Below are 21,091 nucleotides of genomic sequence, written 5' to 3'. Positions count from 1 at the left end.
GTGTAGTAGAGAGATATTGTAAAGCCAAGACCATGCTAAAAGAAAATATCGTTAGATGTTTGGAAGTATTCGCAGGTATATGGAACAGATATCGACAATATCGAAACACGCGTATTCATGGATCAAAGGCATTAAGAACTCCCTCTACATTTTACAAAGTAGCCTATACTTACGATCATGCGTCGCCTAAGATCTCGAAACTATCATAGGTGTCTGGGTCAGCAACAAACCAGGTGCTGTCTATTGAAATGGGTGCTGCTTAAGTGCGGGCCTCCATTTGCGACGGGATGGAGTCATTCCGCTGTTACGTTGAACTGAGTGTATATAAAACTGCTCCATATAGTCCTAATAATATATATATTTTTCACAAATCACCAAGTCTATATTGATGTAGATTGACCAATATTATTTACTTATTCTCCTGAATTCTCCTGAATTCTCAACTCCTATTACAATATGTATATTGTCGAAGTGGTTGTTGTATGTGGCCTATTATACAAACACAGACTTAAAAGTGGTATCAAATCAACGAGTGTCCGTATGATTACATAAGAGGGTACCGAACAAGCTCTCGAATCCGGGTAAGTGATTGCGTTTGGAATTAGTACTTGTGTGATAAGAGATGTGATATCGTGATTATATCAAATGTAAGTATATTAATTTCGATAGTTTTATTCAAGGATAATTTGCATGATTTTTCTGCAGGCTGCTAATGCAAATGACCATCACATTAGTCCAACATTTTTATGTGTCAATTGGTCAAAGTTTAAATTACTATTGAACTATTAATTTTGTTGGTTTGAATGCACACTTCAACGTGATATTTTATCTCGAGAATTCCTGTGTTCCTTATTATTGCTACATCAGAAACATTTTAATTCAAATGATGCTTGGAAAACTGGAATAACTACAATTGGAAAACGTCGGCACATCATGTTGGAATGACAGGCATGTACGTAGAACAGTGCTCTTCAGCCTTTTCTTCCTCGTACACACGTTTAACTTTACTTTAAGCCTGTGTACCCCAGACTACATAATTCACCGATTCCGTAGTAAGCCTAATCCAGGAGTGTTCAACTTTACTGCTATTCACGGCCGTAATTCGATTACTGATGTAGCATACGGCTGCATTCCAGCGGATAGTCGTCATGGCCCATTTTGACGACAAATACTCCTGCTAAATTGGTTATTGGCAGTTATTGAGATATAACTTGAGCACAAACGTTACTGATTGTACCAGCAGCCTACCCTCGTAGGCTCACTATATATGCACCAAAATCAGACGCATAAATGTTGGGAAAAGTTATAGGAATCCGTTAATATTTCAACCCGGTGAATGAATTTCGTTAATAATAATGGTAATTTCATATATTACTGTAAAATATTTAGCTATTCTCATTCCCCCATGATCAAATTAACCGGTAGAGCTGATGAACGGGGTGTCTTCGAAACTTTTGGGCACAAAATTAATGATGATGCATCTTCCACTGTGTTGCGTTGTTATTTCTTGACCTCGCATCAGGATTGTAGGCATAGTCAAAATATATATTGGAATGGCCCAAACGTACGTCAGACGCACACGATTCCAACTTGGTATTTCTTTATCGTTTTGCTCTGCGGGTTGTATTTGCACGGTGGAGTTCTGGTTGCCAGGACACTATCATGCTAATTTAATTATTGAAGATGGCCACATAAGTATTGTTTTATGGCTTCATGCGCTCAAATATCCGCTGATAGGCCACCCCTCGCGTAATCGAAATGAGGATGAGCAAGGCTGCGACTGCAACTTATTGGATATGCTAAATACTAATCAGGGCTTGAGGTTACCGGACCACCTTCTGACACAGTGGCTCTCAATCTCTACCCTCAAGACCCCCCTATGGTTACGCCCCTACAATTATGTACGCTGTGCTATTTATCAGCAGCTCGCAGAAAGTACCAATTCAAAATGCCTGAGGGGTTTTCTCCAGAATAATTATAGACAAATATCGCAAGCCGAACGCATGTTGACTCCATGCTGGTCTAATCCAAAAGGAACCAATAAGTCCATTACCAAGGGTAAACTAAATGATGAGGAGAAACATAGAAAAAAGAAATGTTGGTTTTAAAGAAGAGTAGCGTACTTGGAATGATAAACGGAAAAGAGATCTCAAATCAGAAGAGCGGTTTTCCGCACAAAAAGAATGTAATTGTAAGTCTGCGTACAATCGATATGAACATAGTATGATATCGCACATCCGGCTGTTTGAAGCATAAACTTGCCTATTTATTGTGATAGCTGTAGTCGTCGGTCCGTTGTAATGTGGATCTGGTACACCCCAGAACACACCATCCGCGTGGTATACCATTTCAAAATTATTGTACGCCATAGCGTGTACGATACACCCGGTTGAAGAACACTGACGTAGGATTTATAAAAAAGGAATCAATCACAACCTTTCAGTAAGAACTAAAGTAGCGATTGAATATATATATAAAGTAGTACGGGGCGGAACGACGAATTCTCTTGAGTCGACGCCGATCCGACTGCTACGCCGATTCCTGAAATGACCTGATTCCGATCCTAAAAACTCCAATAATAACTCATGTTCTATATCTTGTTTGAACAATAACTCATGCGACGACGTTGCAATATGAAATCATCATATTATCAGAAGAATAAGTCTGGTACAGGCGACCCGACCCACAGTGCATTTAAACGAAAGACCAGAAGACAACAGAACACAGGGTATAAATACGAAGCACGACACACGAGGAAATAATGATTGGCGGTAATTACTAATCCTAGAGAAATAAGAGACAAACGATACCAACGTAAAATGCGCCAACATAACAGTACGAGTACTTTTCTCTTGTAAACTACCACAGCGGTAGAGCATACGATGCGGATTCAGGTATAGCTTAGCACATGTTTGTATTGACAACCCCTGGCGTGTGTAGCCTCAATAGCGATTCTGACTGTCTAAAAACGTACGAATACAGCTCCGATCCGGCTCCGGCCAAATATGAAAAAGAAATCCGACCGGATACTCAATCCGGTTCCGGTCCCTGCCCCACCATAACACGTATAAGTATAATTGGCGATTGCTAATGATGATGTAGGAATGGTGTGAACGTGAGGTTCGCGTTCGCGTTCTGTGTGTGAACCTCAGAAATATGGAGTTTCACAAACGAACATTGGTAGGTTCTGCACTGTGAACCTTTTTCATATATTACATTTTTTCACGTCAATATAACATCTTTGATTGGATTTTTTTGCATTTCAACTTCGGACCAGTCTATATGCATGGCGCTGGCAGCATAAAAATCAACGCTAAACGAGCATGAACCTTCCCATTCTCGAAAACTTTACTTGCTTTGTTACAAAAGTTTGCTCGAAATAATCAGGTTACCGTTTGTGAATATTTACTGAATTTCTGCTGTGAGCTTGACCCGCAATCACATAACATCAATAACGAAATACACTACATGTAGGTCGTCAGCAAATGATGTTTATTCAACCAATCAAAAAATATATCGTTGGGTAATGTAAAAAATCTAGTTTATTGTATCATAAAAACCAAATCCTTGCGATTGGGGTGATGGCTACTGATTGACTTGATTATGGGATAATATCGGTAGCAAGTATAGAAACTCGATTTACACTCTGCTCAATATCAACGTAGCAATAGTCAGACGCCTTAAGAATATATTGTCCGGTCTTGTCGACACCGTTAGGGCGTATGCTTCAATTCATTTGCATTTCCTCGTCGAAATTGTTGACATATCGAAAGACATTGTAACGAGTAAAGTGAAGCTGTGTCATCTGGGAACAAATTTTATAGAGTTGCGACCGTATTCTTCTGTTTTATCGCCATATATCAATACGCTTGGTCACTGGCGATGTGTCAATCCCGCCGATATGTGAAAGTGGGGATTGATGCCGATGAACGGGGCGATTTCTGACAGCAACCGCTACGTCGAGCTTGATATGCATTTCGTCATGTTTATTTGATAAGTGTAATATTTTCCAATCTTTAATTTCTAATTTTCGTGGTTTCCCTTCTACTTGTCCAGCAACAACTGGCTAACTGCGATTGATTGGAAGCAAAATCAAATGTCAATTTTACTGATACCGAAGAGTCGATGTGCACGAAAGAGTTCTCTTTATATCAGCTAGCGGTATCTGTTGCTGACAGAAATAGGACAGGTCAGGTGCTTCCTGGACATACAGCAGTTTCCCGTCTCTAGGTCGTGAAATCTTTTGTAATTTGAAGCATCCCATCCTCGCAATAGCGAACTTCAGATTTTATAAGCATGTAATTATGGCGTCATTGTTGTTAAATCGTGCCAACGTATTCTCACTGGTTCCGAGAATGTGTACGTTTTTACGGGTTGGCTCGGATGAAAGTTCATTTGTCCAATCTCAGGTTAGTTCGTGAAACATGAATAGCTGAATAAAAACCATCCTATAATATTCCTAAAGAGGATGCTAATATCAATACATACGCTGAAATCAATACTCCGTTGGTAGAGAGTCGATTTGAAGTACGATACAATCATAGCAGCGACGAAACGACAAAGTCAACACCAGGGTTGTAATGAATCGAGTCATGACTCGACTCGAGTCGTTTTCGTAAAATACGGAATGCGCATGACTCGAACCAAGTCATATGACTCGACACTCAGACGGCCTAGATCGGCATCTTATTGTAATTTCGAAGAATAGTAAAGTACCGACACTATTGTAATTTCGTCTATTGGTACTAGTACTTGAAAATGCGGCCAGAAACTGTAAAAAGTGAGGAAAATTAGTATATCATAAAAGCGAACCATTTGATATCACCAAACAGAGGTATAAAAGGTGGGTTTAACAAGACTTTAACTGTAAACTGAGCAGTCAACACAATGACTTGGACTCGGACTCGAGTCATATTACCATGACTCGGACTCGACCCTCTGTTCGCTGACTTGGACTCGGACTTGACTCGGTGGTGAATTGAAAATGACTCGACTCGACTCGAGTCAAAGATAGAAAAGTAAGATTGACTTGTGACTTGGTTACAACCATGGTCAACATGACTATATATAAGCCACGCCTGTCCTGGATCCCATACCATCAATTCATTGGCAGAATATTGATGTAGCAAACATTGCGTTCCGACTACACTGTGCGCCGAGCTGGGCTGCACTAGACATCCATTACATTTTGCCTTTTATTTCGCCAGGCCACGCTGATCGCTGATAAGAACTGGCTTTAACGGATGGAAAGACGATACAAAAAGGCAAATTTATATTTTTACATCTCTCTTTTAAAAACTTGTTTCTATACTTGCCAAAACGAATAGGTCTATATATCACATGATCTAGATCAGAGGTCTCAAACTCAAATGTGCTCGCGGGCCAATTTCCTACTTTTTGATGGCGACGCGGGCCGCAGCACCAAAAATATTAGGGAATTCATTGTAGACCTTATTTGACGGGACCTTGCAGACTGACGTTTCACGCGCATCGTGAAAATGTGATTAACTATTGTGAATTCACGATGGCACGGCAAAAAATCACATTTTTAAATATTTGAGTAAAATTGTTGCTGTACTTGGTATAGTTTGTCAAAATAATCAGTTGTAGACACCATGCGAGAGTACAAATGCATCAGGACATCGTAAAAGCTGTTGCGTTGTAATTTCGCAGCGAGCAGACATTTGACGCGCCACAATTATAGGTAGAATTTGAATTTTACAAAGATTGATCTGATACCAGAGCATTGGAGCAGTACAGTACAGCCTAATCCGAGTTTCGGGCATATGCCTACTCCTGATAACTAGGCTATATTGATCATATCATTACCGAAGTCAAATACTATCAGCGTTAGATTTACTTTCGAAAATTAGAACAGATCAATAACAACTTGTACATAATGAATCCTGTGCCATTGCGATAGAAATGTGCAATCGCCGAAGAATCCATTGGTGTTACAGCTGTGAAGCTTAGGCTACGACTACTTATTACTCGCCACATTCAATTGGCCATAATAACATATATGAAGATACCCAAGATGACACAGGATGTAGCCAACTATATATTAAAGGGGCAACATAATGCCAATGGCGGTTGCCATACCGACCTGCTGAGATATCTAAATAAACTACGCAACGCAGGCTACGACCTTTTGATATTTTACTATTTCTCATACCAGTTTGATAGTTTATTGCGTCCGTGGTTGTACCAAGTCACGGTATTCCGACTCCGGGTCACAAAAGTCCTTCCCTGATTGTAACGTTTGACGCGACGAGTACGAGTAATTCCATAGAAGGTCGCGCCCCCAAGTCCAAATCACAATTTTCAGTCACGAATCATGTTTTACCATCATAAACAAGTAATGTCACATAATAGTTGATCTTCCACTGCGTGGTAACTTTAGAAAGTGATGAAAGTAATAGTGAAGTTTGATGAGTTGTCTCAGGCTTCTGGAGTAGTTTTAGAGCGAATTTCAAGATATAAAATTAGAATAAAAATTGGTAGTAGGATATTGTCGAATACTTCGAAATCCAAAATGCCGTTGCGGGCCGCACAAAATGGTCTCGCGGGCCGCACGCGGGCCGCGGGCCGCGTGTTTGAGACCTCTGATCTAGATCAAAGGTCCCAAACTCAAATGTACTCGCGGGCCAATTTCCTAGTTTTTGCTGACGTCGCGGGCCACAGCATCAATAATATATAGGGATATTCAATGTATAATGTCCAAGTATGGCTTATTTGACGAGACCTTGCAGACAGGCATTCCACAAACATCCTGGAAATGTAGTTTACTATTGTACTATTCACGCTTGACACGGAAAAATCATACTTCTAAATATTTGGATAAAATTGTTTTTGTGCCGGGCATAATTTTTTCAATTAATGAGTTATAGGCATCATGCTCGAGGATGCATCATGACATCGTAAAACTGTCGGGTTATAACATTGAAGCTAGTGGACCTTTGACGTGCCACAATTTTATGTAGTATATTTTAAAATCTACTGAAGATTGATCTGATATCAGACCATTTGAGCGGTGTAGCCCAATCCTGGTTTTGATATAGTCGTGACAAGTATCGGCTATTGTTACTGTCATTGCCAAAGTCAAATTAAATCAGCGTTAGATTTTTCCTTCGATTGTTATTGGAACATATCTATAACAACTAAAATATAATCATTATGAGCAATACTAATAGCATTGCTTCTTAACCTTTTTAGCGATCATACACCTTGTGCTTCTAATATGATTTCTCGCAGCTTCTGTCCATTTTGAACACCATCTCTGATGGTACCTATATTAAAATCAGAAATCCCATACACATAAAATCGCGCGTAGCGCGAAGACTATTTTCCAGTTGAATAAATTGGCTAAGAAAATATTCCACAGCATATAGGCCTAATTCCACAATGCATCTCGTACACCCTGATGTGGTGCTTCGTACCCCGATGGGGTCTACGGATCCTGGTTAAGAACCCCTGGAGCTCCAATCGGCGAAGTATTCATTGGTGTTACAGCTGTGGAGCGTACTACTACCTTACTTGCTACCGATAATAACATGGATAAAGAGAAAAAACAACACCCAGCGTGTAACCAACTATATGTCACGGGGTCACAGAATACCAATGGTTGCTAAACTGACCTGATTAGATAGCTATGTATCCTACGCAACGCAAGCTACGACCTTTTGATATATTACTATTCCCCATGACAGTTTCATAGATTGTTGTGTCCGTAGAAATACCAAGTCACCGTTCTGAGTCGCAAGTCCTTCTCTGATTTAAACGCTTGGCCTGACTCAACTCGAGTCATTTTTATTTAATCACTCAGTCAATCCGAAATAGAGAAATTTTACGAGAAGGTCGCACCAAATCACAATTTGCAGTCACGAATCATCAACGGTCATGTTATATCATCATAAATGTGACGTAATAGCTGATCTTCTACCGCATGGTAGCTTTTAAAAGTGATATGATAATGAAGTCTGTTGAGATTTCAGCGATCTCCTGTGAGTGAATTATGCGTGTCCGGGTGTAGGGTACTATACCTATACAGCAACAAATAAGGGACACGCACTGCAAAGTGGGTACAAATGAACAGAATTTCATTAGGATATATAATTACGTGCCCTAGATCTCGAAGACACCAACATCATCAGCGGTATATCTGGTCATGTAGGGTGAGAGATAAGTAAACAATTGATAAATAGTAATTTAACCAAAACCATATGTTATTGACTAAGTTCATTCATTAAATTTAAACAAGAATTTGCTCTTTATGTGTCTACCGAACCGATACCAAGAATGCCCAGTGATATTTAGTAAGAATACTCTTAACGATTTCCGTGCGTCTACCCAATATCAAGAATTAAATATGTTTCACGTTCGCAGTTCGTCCTAACTATATGAAGGCTAGTTCTTGAATAGTGTGATACCGGATTTAGTTCCCTACGGAAAGATCGTGTTTGTTTGTGTGTGTGCGTATGTATGTGTATGTGTGTGTGTGGGGGGGGGGGGGTGTTTGTGTGTTCGTGTGTGTGTATGAATGTGTGTGAAGTTGAATCATACATGGAAATGGGGTTCAGTGCTTGATTTCAATTACAATGATGCAGGGGTCCCTGAGCTTACAAATTAATTCCCTGCAAAGAGTTGAAAATGGGTGAAACTCGTGAATAGAAAACGGTGAGAATCATTGATATAAGCATAAAGGCCAATAAAAAATAGCCGTGCATAAATAATACTATGAGAGAATAAATTCATGTGTCATCAACCTCGCTGAATCAATGACTTTTTGTTATGTACTGTTTCATAGAACTGCGTTGCGTGCAATTGTTTGTCTGCACCTTCTCTATTCCACGCATGCCCATAAAACTAGGATAGTAAAATGAGAAATGAATTCCATTCAATATGAAAGGAACTTAAAACTCATAGTTGGATCGCGCTCTAGAATGTTTAAGAACCACCGGCTGCCGAAACGAGAAATAATTGTATTACAAGCAATCGCTGTCATCGCATAACGATACGTTCAGATTGTTACATCAAACTGAACTATCTGACATTATGCAGTGAATCTGTGACGGATCGACAGCACACCTCACTACTATTCCCTTGGATACACATTACATAAATAACTGTACATGACTCATGCATCCTTGAGTACCTTGTGTGTATATACTTTTTATGTCCTCTGATGTTGCCGAATACTAGTTTTTCAATACGCTGTACTTTGGCCTGGTCATTAAAACCTCTGTATTTGCACAGTGACCATCGTTCACATATGACCAGTCGTCAATATTTGATTCCTTGAATAACAACTTGGTCAAGCTATTTATGCTCACGCATTCACACGACATAAAATGTGTCACCATGGTACAAGAGACGGACCGGCCAATATAAGTTGCAGGTGACGGAAATCTCGATTAGGTACATGCATCAGTTTGAGATGTAACTGACTAGCTGGCTATGCATTGGTAGAAGATGTTCGTCGCTGCAGGGAAGTTAGACGAGCTTAGAAATATGTCTTTAATTAGATTGGTTCCATAAGTCAAGATAGATTTAAAACTCACAACCATATGTTTCAAACAGCCCCGCTTCCGACTCACAGAAGCAGCCTCCGTCTATAATGTGTTTAAACGGCATATTATGCTCTCTTAAAGACAGCAGATATAGTTTTGTAATATTGAGATGAAGTTGTTGGTGCAAATTTCCTTGTTTTCCCTGCTCTGTTTTTTGGTGGTAGATGCTGTGGGCTTTGGAAGTGTCGGTGGGCTCGGCGAATCGCACAAGCCTGACAGGAGCTTCAAGAAAATGGTCAGGAAGGTAGGTAAAATGTGAATGCGAACATTGAGTTTTATTTGTAATTATATTTTATGGTATAAATCACTGGAAATATACCGTATTAATGGTACCACAGGTGCGACTTTTTTTCGGTACGTGTCACTGAAATGCATACATCTCATCTACAAAGGATAATTCTGGTATCTTTTCCTCCTTCCGAAATTCTATACTGTTGCTTCATTTCATTGACTGAGATTGGTGACCGTTACTATAAATAATCGTTATACTCGTGTCGACAATTTGTGGTTTGTTATCGCGGCGTGTGTATGGCAACCGTCAGAGTCATAATGAACAATGTGTATCCATTTGCAATTCTCAGATAATCTCAACCACCGCAATTAGGGCCGGAATGATTCATATCACGCGAATCTGAGATGACTATACAGTGTACATTGTACAACTGTACACTTGTACAGTGCAGAGTTGGATCAATAAAAATATTTTAATTCAATTGCAATTACAATTACAATTACTTCCTTGCATGTTTCAATTACATTACAATTACAATTACTCGATGCTAAAAATATCAAATTACAATTAAAATTACAATTACTGTGAAATATGTAATTATTTACAATTATAATTACAATTACAATTACTTTTAAACAGGTAATTGATTCAGTAAAGAGGTGTTCTTTGACAACCGTAGCGACGAGATTAGCAACAATCTCTAGCTATTCATGTTTCATTCCTGATATGTACCCTTTAATTTAAAAAAATCGAACGTATTCGAACTATTCCTAATCAGGAGTACTGAAAACTACAAGCACAGAAAAATGTTTGAGGTTTGAGCGACTAACAGCGAATAGTCTACATGACAGTCAGTGAAATGTAATCAAACGATTGGGCTACTCAGAGCTGAGTCAAGATAAGGAAATGTAATTTGTAAGGCGTTAGCGATAAGGGTGATACCGATAAGGTGCGTTAAATTAAAATAAATGCAAAAGAAAAGAACCTCCTGATAATTAGGAATTACAATATTTTGATTCGCATTTACATTTTCACTTGCTCGGAAACTGTTAGATTGCATTTGATGAACATTAGGGTGCAAGAAGTTTGTGGCCCCAGTAAATTTGGCCAAGATTGGAGGTAAGATTGGGATAATATCTACAAATGCGTGATCAAGTTTGATTAAGCCTTAGTTGGAAACTTGAATTTTTTTTGCTATTGTTGCAACAAGCCTCGATACTGGTCAGAGATTTAAAAAAGAACTTTGGCCGTGGTGTAGAAAATGGTTCAGCACAGGTTTCAGAACAGTTTATTTGCTGTCCATCCATTTTTTGGAATATTAAGATTTAGTTTAGCCCACTGGTTCTCTAACTTTTTAGACACGCCCCCCTTTATGACAGTGAATATTTCGGGGCCCCCTTATCGTCATAGCACACAGTGAAACCAGAAAGTTAGCAATCCTTACATATAGTTTGATGGTATGGAAGGTTATGAATGTTGATGAGAGAATTCTCCAATAAGAAATTCAGACGATACACCGAGCAATAGGGCTGTTCAAAAAAAACTTTTTTTCCTGAATCTTGCTGGTTACGTGATTAAATCGTTAGGTTGCCTTAAAAAACGACGCACACCAAATTTTAATTCATTCCAACCAATAATCGCTGATTTCGTGCAGTTTGAAAATTTTGAATTAACCCAAAGATGCAAAAAAAAAATTTTTGTCAGATTTTTCTGTTAACCCCATGAAATTGTTGCGCTGCCTTCAAAGACGATGCAAAACAAATTTGACTCAATTCCAACCAGTAGAAGCGGAGCTATTTGAGTTTTTCTTCGATAATTCGGGGATTCTCCTAGATCGGTGGATAATCCAAGAACTATCATCGACGATTGCAATGTTTTCTTAGCTTCTCTGAACAACTTGCACGAGTCGCTAAACTTCACCATCGAAAAAGAGTCTGACGGCTCACTCGCCTTTCTCGACGTATTGGTGGAAAAGAGCAAACTCGGTTTCATTACTTCAGTATATAGGAAACCAACGTTTACCGGTCACTATATTCGCTGGGACTCATTTTGCCCCAAACAACGAAAATTAAATTTGATTTCGTCATTAGTTCACCGTGCGCTAATGATATGCTCAGATGTTCGGCTCGTGGCGGAAATTGATAAAATCAAATCCATGTTGATTGACAATGGATATCCAGACTACGTAATTGAATCTGCCATCACAAAGAAAATGTCGCAATTAAAACAGCCGCGAATTCATGGACCAGACAAATGCCCTGTATACATACATCTCCCTTGGCTTGGGTCAGTGTCAGTCGGCTTTTCTAATCAAATCCGGTCATCAGTGCAATCATGCTATTTTATGCTAAATACCCGAGTGGTGTTCATGACTAGACCGCTCATGCCTCAAACTCGCAAGGATGTGCTTCCTGCTTTACAAACAAGTAATATTGTATATAAATTTCAATGCCACTGTGATAGTCGGTATGTGGGTCGCACATCTTTGAGGTTGGCTGAACAAGTGAACCAACATGTGCCTAAATCGATTAGGTCAGTAAACAAACCTATCGATCGATCTGCACTTCTTCGTCGGTGTAAAGAAGCGGTTGACTCTACTTCCTATAACCAGGTCTCAGCGTTCAACTCTGCAATTGGTCAACATTTAATGAACTACCCGGTGTGTGCCAGTCATTACAATCAATGTTCCCTCTAATTTTTCACGATTCTGCGCAAACACGTCAACTCACTGCGCAGGCCAATGAACAACAGTGCGTAACCAGGCCCCTCATATGGTGATAAGCAGAACTTCTGGGGGGCATCGCCCCCTGACCCCCCTCTGCTCGTATGTTTTTTGCCGCAACTTATCACCTACATTGGGTGCCCCTTTAGTGGGTGTGTAGCCTAGACGCGCGAGGCGCGAAAAATTTATATAATTGATGATTGAGTCGGTCAATATAATTGGAAATTGCACATATATTGCTATCAATATTTATCCTCTCTCTGCTCACGTAATCAGATTTACCGGTGGAGCTGATCGAGTGAGGTGTGTTCGAAAAGGTAGGACCCCTAAATAGTAATCAAAGATATTCGGGCGTACCCGTTGGTATAACCAGGGCCGTAACAGCACTTCGTCAGCCCCCTCCCCCCAAAAAAACGTTGTTCTTGGGCCCCCCACATGATGATGAACCGCCTCAATAATAATTAGACACCTTCGGGCGTATACCCGTTGACAGGAACAAAACAGCTCTTCGTCAGGTTCCCCAAAAAAACGTGGGTCTTGGGCTACCATAGGGTGATAAACCTACACCCAATCACGTTGTTCGCTTTTGCCACGAAATAAGCCGTATACCGTGCAGTGAGGCAGCGTGAAGCGCCAAAATTTTCGATAAATCATGATAAAATCGGTCAAAAAGTTAGGGAATTGCATATCTATTGCTATTAATTTCATGTCCTCTCTGCTCACGTAATCAGATTTACCGGTAGAGTTGAGTGAGGTGTCTTGAAAAATGTAGGGCCCTTTGGTATGACTCCGTATGTTATTTACTGACCTACTGTCTGCTATATCAAAATATATAGAATCGCCCAAACGTAGGCTACTAAAGTATATGACGCACACGATTTCAAATTGGTATTTCTTCAGCGGCATATCATTTTTCCATGCGGGATGGTATTTGTCTTGCGAGGTTCAGATTGCCAAGAAAGGAATATTCGGCGCCAGTCATTTAGGCGCCTATGGACATTTAAACTAGAGGTCGACCGATTATCGACATGGCCGATTATCGAGGCCGAAATTTAGAGCTTTCCCGATTATCGGTATCGGCCTATGCAGGCCGATATCGCGGCCGATATTTTATATTTAAAAAACAGTCAAAAATTTCGGAAATCCAATGCTCCGTGTTTTCAATCTCAAGAAATCGACGACACAAAGGGCGATATATGACAGATTTTCCCTTGCAGGACGAGTTTAACTGGGTGAGCATGCAGAGAAACTATGCTTCCTGCATTACAATCTATCTTTTCTGAACTGATCTGCAATTCTGTATGATATTTTGCTCTTTGGGTTATCCCAAATTTCATCGAATGTGCACAATTAAGGAATAATTCTTTTCAATTTCAGTTTTCTCGTTTGTTGTTCAGCTTTCTGTGGCATGAACAAGTGCCATCTTGCCAAATATATAATATTTTTGGTGAAATTGTTCTATGCTTAGTCCATATTAATATCGGCCTATGATATCGGTATCGGCCTTGTGAGTGGCCGATATATCGGTATCGGTATCGGCCTGTAAAAATCAATATCGGTCGACCTCTAATTTAAACCTATTTGTATTTTGTATATATAACGAAGTTTTCGGTCAACATAAGGGCGGTCGTTTTCGGCCAAGGCTTTCTCGCTGGCGATCGTCCTGGCCCACTTCTTGGAGTCACATGTTACATGGCCTAAAACTTTATATGTCTTGGTAAATTGTGGCGCGGTAATAGCCAATGCCGACATGCCCATTTCTATAATTCTTGCATATTTTTTCTTGGGGGAAGGGTACTCGAAATTCAAGACATTTGGCAACTTGAAATCGCGCCTAGCGCGAAAAACTTTCGAAATAGTTGCATGAATTTTCAATAAATACTCTATAATTTATGCTACTTCCCAAAATAATTTTGGGCCCCCTTCGAGCTCGGGCCCACCCCGCAATTGGAGGTTTTGGGGTGTTGCAGTTACGGTCCTGGGTATAATGACTTCGGTACATGATGCTATTTCGTGTCCTCCTATCTGCTGTGTCAGAAGATATTGAAATCGCCCAAACGTACTAAACTAAGACGTACACGGTTTCAAATTGTCATTTCTTCTTTGAAAAAGCTGCATAAATTTCCAAAAAAAAACTCCATGATTCATATTTATTCACGAAATATTTTGGTTCCCCTTTGAGATCGGGTCCCCCAATTGGGGTTTTTGGGGTGCGGCAGTTATGATCCTGTGCGTAACCCAGAGGTGCGTGTATCCATTCCAGCCACATCATCCATTGATAGGATCAAAGTACAGCATTTACATTTAGTTTTATTGCATGACACCAGATAATCACATATTATGAGTGAAGAAGGGGAACTATACGCTCTAAACATGATGTGGTCTCGACTTGAAGTTAAGCCATTGAGGGCACTTTTCTTCAGAAAGCCACCACGTTTCGGCTTCAGCTGAAATATTTTCGTGATATGCACCATAACACACGTGCGACTCTGTGGTGTCGCAAAGGGTTAAGACGCATTCACGCGCAATGGCGATAAACCTCGACAAAATGAATATCGCACGTGTGCTGTGGTGCATATTTTGAGGGTGATTTGGCTTCAGTTCGTGTGCGGTGGCTTTTCGAAGATAATGTATGTCATTCTTTTCCATATTTTGTTTCTCGACATATTTTGCAGAGCAGACCTTTCTCGCTCGAAAAAGAAAAATTGTAACCTAATTTTCGAGTTTTTTCTTCCGTTTTCACATGCTCCTACAACCATTTCACGTTGAACGAATCGCACTTCCTTGTTAATTTGGCTTGTATATTATCCTATCTCACCATACGTTATCAGATGCGCCTGATGGAGGTGATGACTTCGAAAATTCACGGCATGTACTTGTACAGTAAATCTTTCGGCAATGTTCATGCCACGCGGAAAAGACTATATTCGTTAGTTTCTCGCAGATTAACTTCGAGCTAGCCCATTGTTATTTATAACTTTGTTAAACCATGTTATTTCGCCATTCCCAGAAAAGATTGCGCTATTGAAATGAAATCAGTATCGCTCTCGCGTACGAGACCATACTAAAAGAAAAATCTCGTCCGTGAGGCACACCTGATTGCAGATTCTCATTTCTTGACGGAGCGCAATATCTACCTTTGCGGGCAACACTTGTACCTCGGCTTCAGACTTCAATGATAGCACTATTTTTCCCTGGCTATGTTCCCTCTAATTTTTCACGAGTCTGCGCGCCTGCGCGGTCCTTGGACAACAGTGCGCAACGACTGAAAAAAATCATCACTTCGGATTTTTTGTGCGCAGCCTAGATTTTCTGTGCGCAGATATCGTTTCAGCACTGCGGATTTGCGCACGTGCGCAGCTTAGAGGGAACATTGATTACAATGACAGTATGTTCACTGTGATTGCTAAATGCAGATCTGTCTTCCATCTGTCTGTCTTGGAGTCAACTATAATAAAATTGACCAATCCGGATTTATCCGGATTTATGTCGAGTTTCTATATAATCTCAAAATTTCCCATTAATATATACCGCTATTTGCCTGTGTGTTGTCTTCCGTGTATTATTGTATAATTTGATTTTCTTTCGTTTCTTGTTATGACTACCGTTACAGCTGACTTTGCCTAGCGTTAATTTTTTTATTATTGTATTATTACGTCATACTTTGCCCATTTGGTTTTCGTTTGAATCTCTCTCTGTATGCTTATTATTGTGCCGTTAACTCTCGATAAGGGGCACACGAAAAGTCTTCGAGTTAATAAATTCTTTACTGCAATGAATGTAGTTCTGAAAGCAATACTCAAGTTTAGTACCGCCAACCATATTTTCAAATCACTCAAGTAGGCCTATTTGATTTTGCCAAGTCAACCGCAATGACCTTGAATTGATGTAAGGCAGGTACGGGAAACATACGGCTCGCTGCCCGCAGATAGTTTCTAATCTGAAAGCATTGACAATAGATATGGAGTGAACCTCTGAAAGGTTCAGATTCGTGTGAACGCGAACCTTTTTGAACGTTCTGTGTGAACGCGAACGTGAACCTATGACGTCACGTGACGTCATATTGCTAATTCCAACTTTACATTTCAATAAAGTGATATAGTAATGTAGCTTACATTTTACACGCTAGCGACTACTCAAGCCCATTATACCTCAATCCTTAACAGTCTAGGCCAGACCGGACAACGTATTCGGCGTCTGACTATTGCTACATTGATATTGAGCACAGTGTAAAACGGGTTTCCATACTTTTTATATTTTCTCACCCCATTAACAAGTTATACAGTAGCCAACACCCCAATCGCACGCATTTGGTTGTTATGATACAATAAACATATCAAATCAAGACGGATCCCGTACGCCTGTTAGATATTTTACATTAGACGAGGACGTATTCTTATTATCAATTTCATGATTGGTTGAAGCACCATTCGCTGTCTACCTACAATACATGTAGCGTATTTCACTCTTGATGTTGTGTGATTGCGGTTCAAAGCTCACAGCAGAGAGTCACTCATATTCACAAACAGAAAGCTGGATATTTCGAGCAAACTTTTGTAACAAAGCAAGTATTTTTTTTTAGATTGGCAAAGTGCGTACTAGTTTAGTGTTGATCTTTTTATGCTACCAGCGCCATACATAGACTGGCCCGAAGTTGAAATGCAAATAATTTCAACCAACGATGTTATAATGACCAGGAAAGTTGTAATACTTGAAAAAGATTCACAGTGCAGAGCCTATCAAGGTTCGTTTGTGAACGTGAACCTCTAAATTTTCGAGGTTTACACAGAGAACGCGAACGTGAATCTCACGTTAACACCATCCTTAATTGACAATTTTATACGTCACAGAATGAATCTAAGTTTGCCAACCTGAGAAAGATGGTCATGAAAGTACTTGTTTTGTTCGGGTCTAACATCGTAAATATTTTCGCCGATGGACATTAACAAGAACAGGCTGCATTCCAATATAACTGATGTTCTCCTGTAGTCTATACTATGAGGGTTTCTATACGCCAGACCTGCAGCCAGAGTTCAAATAACTTGTTGACAACTTTGATCCACTACAGAAGTCTGAATGACTTCAACATCTATTGAAGTAAAAATATATATTCATTAAATACTACATTTAGTTTCTTTGCTTTAATCTTAAGTTTACAATAAATACGATTTATTCCTTGTAAAGGTAAATAAATACGCGATGAGTGTACCAATTCTTCAATCCGGCCCGCCAAATACTTCATTTGCCCATATCAGGCCCGACGGCCGGAAAAGTTGCCCGCCCCAGGAGTCGACAGGACTGTTGCAAATAAACATGGTGTTGTTGAGGTCGTGAGGAACAGTTCGATCGCACCTTGTGTTGCCATTATATCATCTTGCCGCAGATACGGGAAACTAAATTAGCCAAGAGTAGATAATTAAAAGTTTTCTCTCGCTAATCTGCCCTCCTCTGTGAGTTGTCGTTATAGTCCCAATTCATTTATTCGGAATTCGGAATAATCGGCCGTCCAACCGCTTTTGCTACGACACTTACGGCAGTGTTGAGATCAAGTCACTACCTTCGAGTCACGAGTCATTTCGAGTCATTGCACATTTTGACTCGAGTCAAGTCAAGTCAATCGATTTTTGAAGGTGACTCGAGTCAAGTCAAGTCACTCGATTTTTGGAGGTGACTCGAGTCAAGTCGAGTCAAGTCAAGTCAAGTCACGAGTCAAGTCACAATTCAAATCAAGTTGCCTTTTCGAAGTATGAGGCATGGCTACGTCATTGCATTTTGCTAGCTGTCAGAAATACAGATTGAGTGGTCATTGATTCTGGACTCATGAACGAATATAGAGTTAAATATAAACGCAAGAAGGCGCTTTATTGCTCACGAATACGAAGAAATGCTAAACTACGTAAGAAATAGCATATAGCCTCGGATTATAGTTACCAGCCAAAATAGAGAATAGAGAGAACGAATTATCCAGTTACAAATTGATATCATACAATTCCAGCCTGCGCTAATGGTTGAGGACTAGATAAGCTACATCAGAATTCAATTTCAATAAAACAAGACGTTTGGTTAAGTTAAGAACAGAGAACAGAAATAGACATTTTGCTACTACTTTACGACAGCGTAACCTGTAAGCTTAGGTCACTCCGTTTGCGATCAATTTATTTGTTGGAGTTCAATGGAGGCTCAGTAAAACGCACGATCATTGAATGATTGGTCGCTCTCACGGGTTACACCATTGTTTCGCGTACAATCCGAACATATGCAAGACACAAGGTTTTTTATCGACATCGATTGCTTGATGTCTCGAAATTGACTCGTGAATTTTGCTCCGAGTCACGAGTCAATCCACATTTCTGATACGCCGAGTCAAGTTAAGTCAAGTCATTTTAGCAAAGTGACTCGAGTCAAGTCAAGTGATACGAAAGAGGTGACTCGAGTCATCCCAACACTGACTTACAGCTCTTATAGTCCTAATATAATGTGATATTCTGCGTGATTGATATTGTAGTTTGTCGATCGCATGCCTAAAAACTTACTAATAACCTTCTGTACCTTTCCTATAGCTGACTCTGACTACATATCGTTAATCCATCTAAATGTTGATGATTTAGCTAAAAGCAGAAGCCCAACTTAAATCCTCGGAAACATATCCGATGTTCAAGGCGAAGTCTTACAAACAGCAAGTCGTCGGTGGAATGATGTATTACGTCAAGGTATTTCCTTCAACTGGTAGAGATTAAATATATTCTCGCTTTATACTACGCGTTTTTTAGGTGAAAACGGGCAAATGGGAATTTATCCATTTGAAGATATACAAACCACTAGATGCAAATCTGAAGCCCGAACTGGAGTCGATCAAAAGCGGAGTGAAGAAACATGACGAAATACAATACTTTATATAAAAATGATCATACATTTTATGAAAATAATTATTTGGTATCATTGATGATATATAGGCCTACCTATACGTGCTCTCAGAATGGGCGATTTCCTTTGATTCCAGTTCTAGTAATGCTAAGATATACCTTTCTTACACGCAGGTAGGCAATGTCGTAGATATGCAAAATTATTTGATATAATATACCTATTCGCTATTAGCAGGTAGGAACATGTTTTAGAAAGCAAGAAATCAATGTATCAATTTGCATTAAAATATTTGTATTGTCATTCTTTTTGTTGCAATTTCTATTGCTGCATTCGTGCCAGTGGCCATTATCATGCCTGACCAAATCAAAGCATAAACGGATCGATTGTCGAGCGATATCCAGCGCGATGCACACTGTAGCCCATAGGGGTGGGCAAACTACGACCAGCGGGCCGAATGCGGCCCGCGGCAACATTTTGTGCGGCCCGTGAAGGCATTGAGAAACGCGATACAAATATTGATAAAAATTTGCAGTCATGAATCAAATTACTAGAGCGAATTGATTAACCTTTTTCTTAATATATTTAATCATGATATTGAGTAAGTCATAAGGCTTATTACTACATTTTCTGATTTCATTGTTAGCTCAATAGCCCGAACTTTGGGCCTACGCTTTGGTTGCTAAATATCCAAGACAATGGAAACGGAAATGAGTTAGTTCGGATCACAGTTGTGATTTTAGATCAGAACTTTCAGTGTTGTACCTGGATAAACCGATTTATAGGTAGATTCGTCCGCTATGCAAAGTTAGTAGCAACTCATTCATAACCTCGGTCTTAACTCATTCATAATGGGTTGTTCGAAGTAATACAAAAGCGGAAAGTTTAAGATGAATGCTATCAACGCTGCAATAAATAAAGAATCAATTGATAGGTAGGCCTACTTCTGTTCCGGCGTCGATGGTAAGGCAATATGTAGTAGCTAGTAGGCCTACTTGTCATAATATGACATTACTATAATGAATTTGTTGCTGCAATTCAAATCATCATTTAAATACAAACATCGTAATTATAGGCACAATTTATCAGATTACCAGGTGCAAAATAAATCAACCGAATTGTTAAAATATTTGAGACATTAGTAAATTATGTTTTCGCCTATAGGCAATTTTAATACAGTAAGCCCTTTGCTAAAACGCATTTAAAGGTAACATGCTGGTGTCCGCATTGTATGTCCTGAAGCTTGATGAAACGCCGATCTATAAGCCGATCTTTGCTCACATATTCAAATTTCTTTCTGGCCCTGGTAAATTTGGCTAAAATTGGGATAGCATCTCTAAAAATGCGTGATCAAGTTTGATAAAGCCTTGGTTGAAAACTTGAATTTCTTTTTTGCAATTGTTGCAGCAAGCCTCAGTACAGGTCAGAGATATTAAAAGAAAACTCTGACCGTGGTGTAGGAAATGGTTCAGCACAGGTTTTAGAAAAGTTTATTTGCTGTTTATCCATTTTTGAAATATTAAGATTTAGTTTAGCCCACTGGTTCTCAAACTTTTTTAGACACGCCCCCTTTATGACAGTTAAATATTTCGTGCCTCTCTTATCGTCATATCTAGAGCCCGACCGATATTGGATTTCTGAGCCGATACCGATAAGACCGATATCCAGTACCTCCACCGATAACCCCGATATATTCAGCCGATATTC

At 39.7% G+C, this 21,091-nt stretch overlaps 1 protein-coding gene across 1 annotated transcript; it reads left to right on the top strand.

The window, feature by feature from the left end:
* The first annotated feature begins 9,623 nt into the window (after window positions 1-9,623).
* On the top strand, window positions 9,624-19,687 carry LOC145437057 (cystatin-A2-like). The gene is made up of 3 exons (XM_080314232.1): window positions 9,624-9,813; window positions 19,132-19,233; window positions 19,294-19,687. The coding sequence occupies exons 1-3, from the start codon at window positions 9,679-9,681 to the stop codon at window positions 19,420-19,422; spliced, it is 366 nt and encodes a 121-aa protein (XP_080170358.1). The 5' UTR covers window positions 9,624-9,678; the 3' UTR covers window positions 19,423-19,687.
* The last annotated feature ends 1,404 nt before the right edge of the window (window positions 19,688-21,091 follow it).

Source organism: Botryllus schlosseri, chromosome 4 (genome assembly GCF_051294905.1).
Source record: "Botryllus schlosseri isolate E-star chromosome 4, Bs_hap1, whole genome shotgun sequence".
Lineage (NCBI taxonomy): Eukaryota > Metazoa > Chordata > Ascidiacea > Stolidobranchia > Styelidae > Botryllus > Botryllus schlosseri.
This window is presented reverse-complemented; position numbering and strand designations above follow the sequence as displayed.

What these genes read in the sequence shown, in the direction of transcription:
- LOC145437057 (XM_080314232.1), top strand. Translation starts at nt 9,679, where the DNA reads ATGAAGTTGTTGGTGCAAATTTCCTTGTTTTCCCTGCTCTGTTTTTTG. An exon ending in TCAAGAAAATGGTCAGGAAG is followed by an intron (nt 9,814 to 19,131) that starts GTAGGTAAAATG and finishes TTGATGATTTAG; the next exon opens with CTAAAAGCAGAAGCCCAACT. An exon ending in GAATGATGTATTACGTCAAG is followed by an intron (nt 19,234 to 19,293) that starts GTATTTCCTTCA and finishes CGCGTTTTTTAG; the next exon opens with GTGAAAACGGGCAAATGGGA.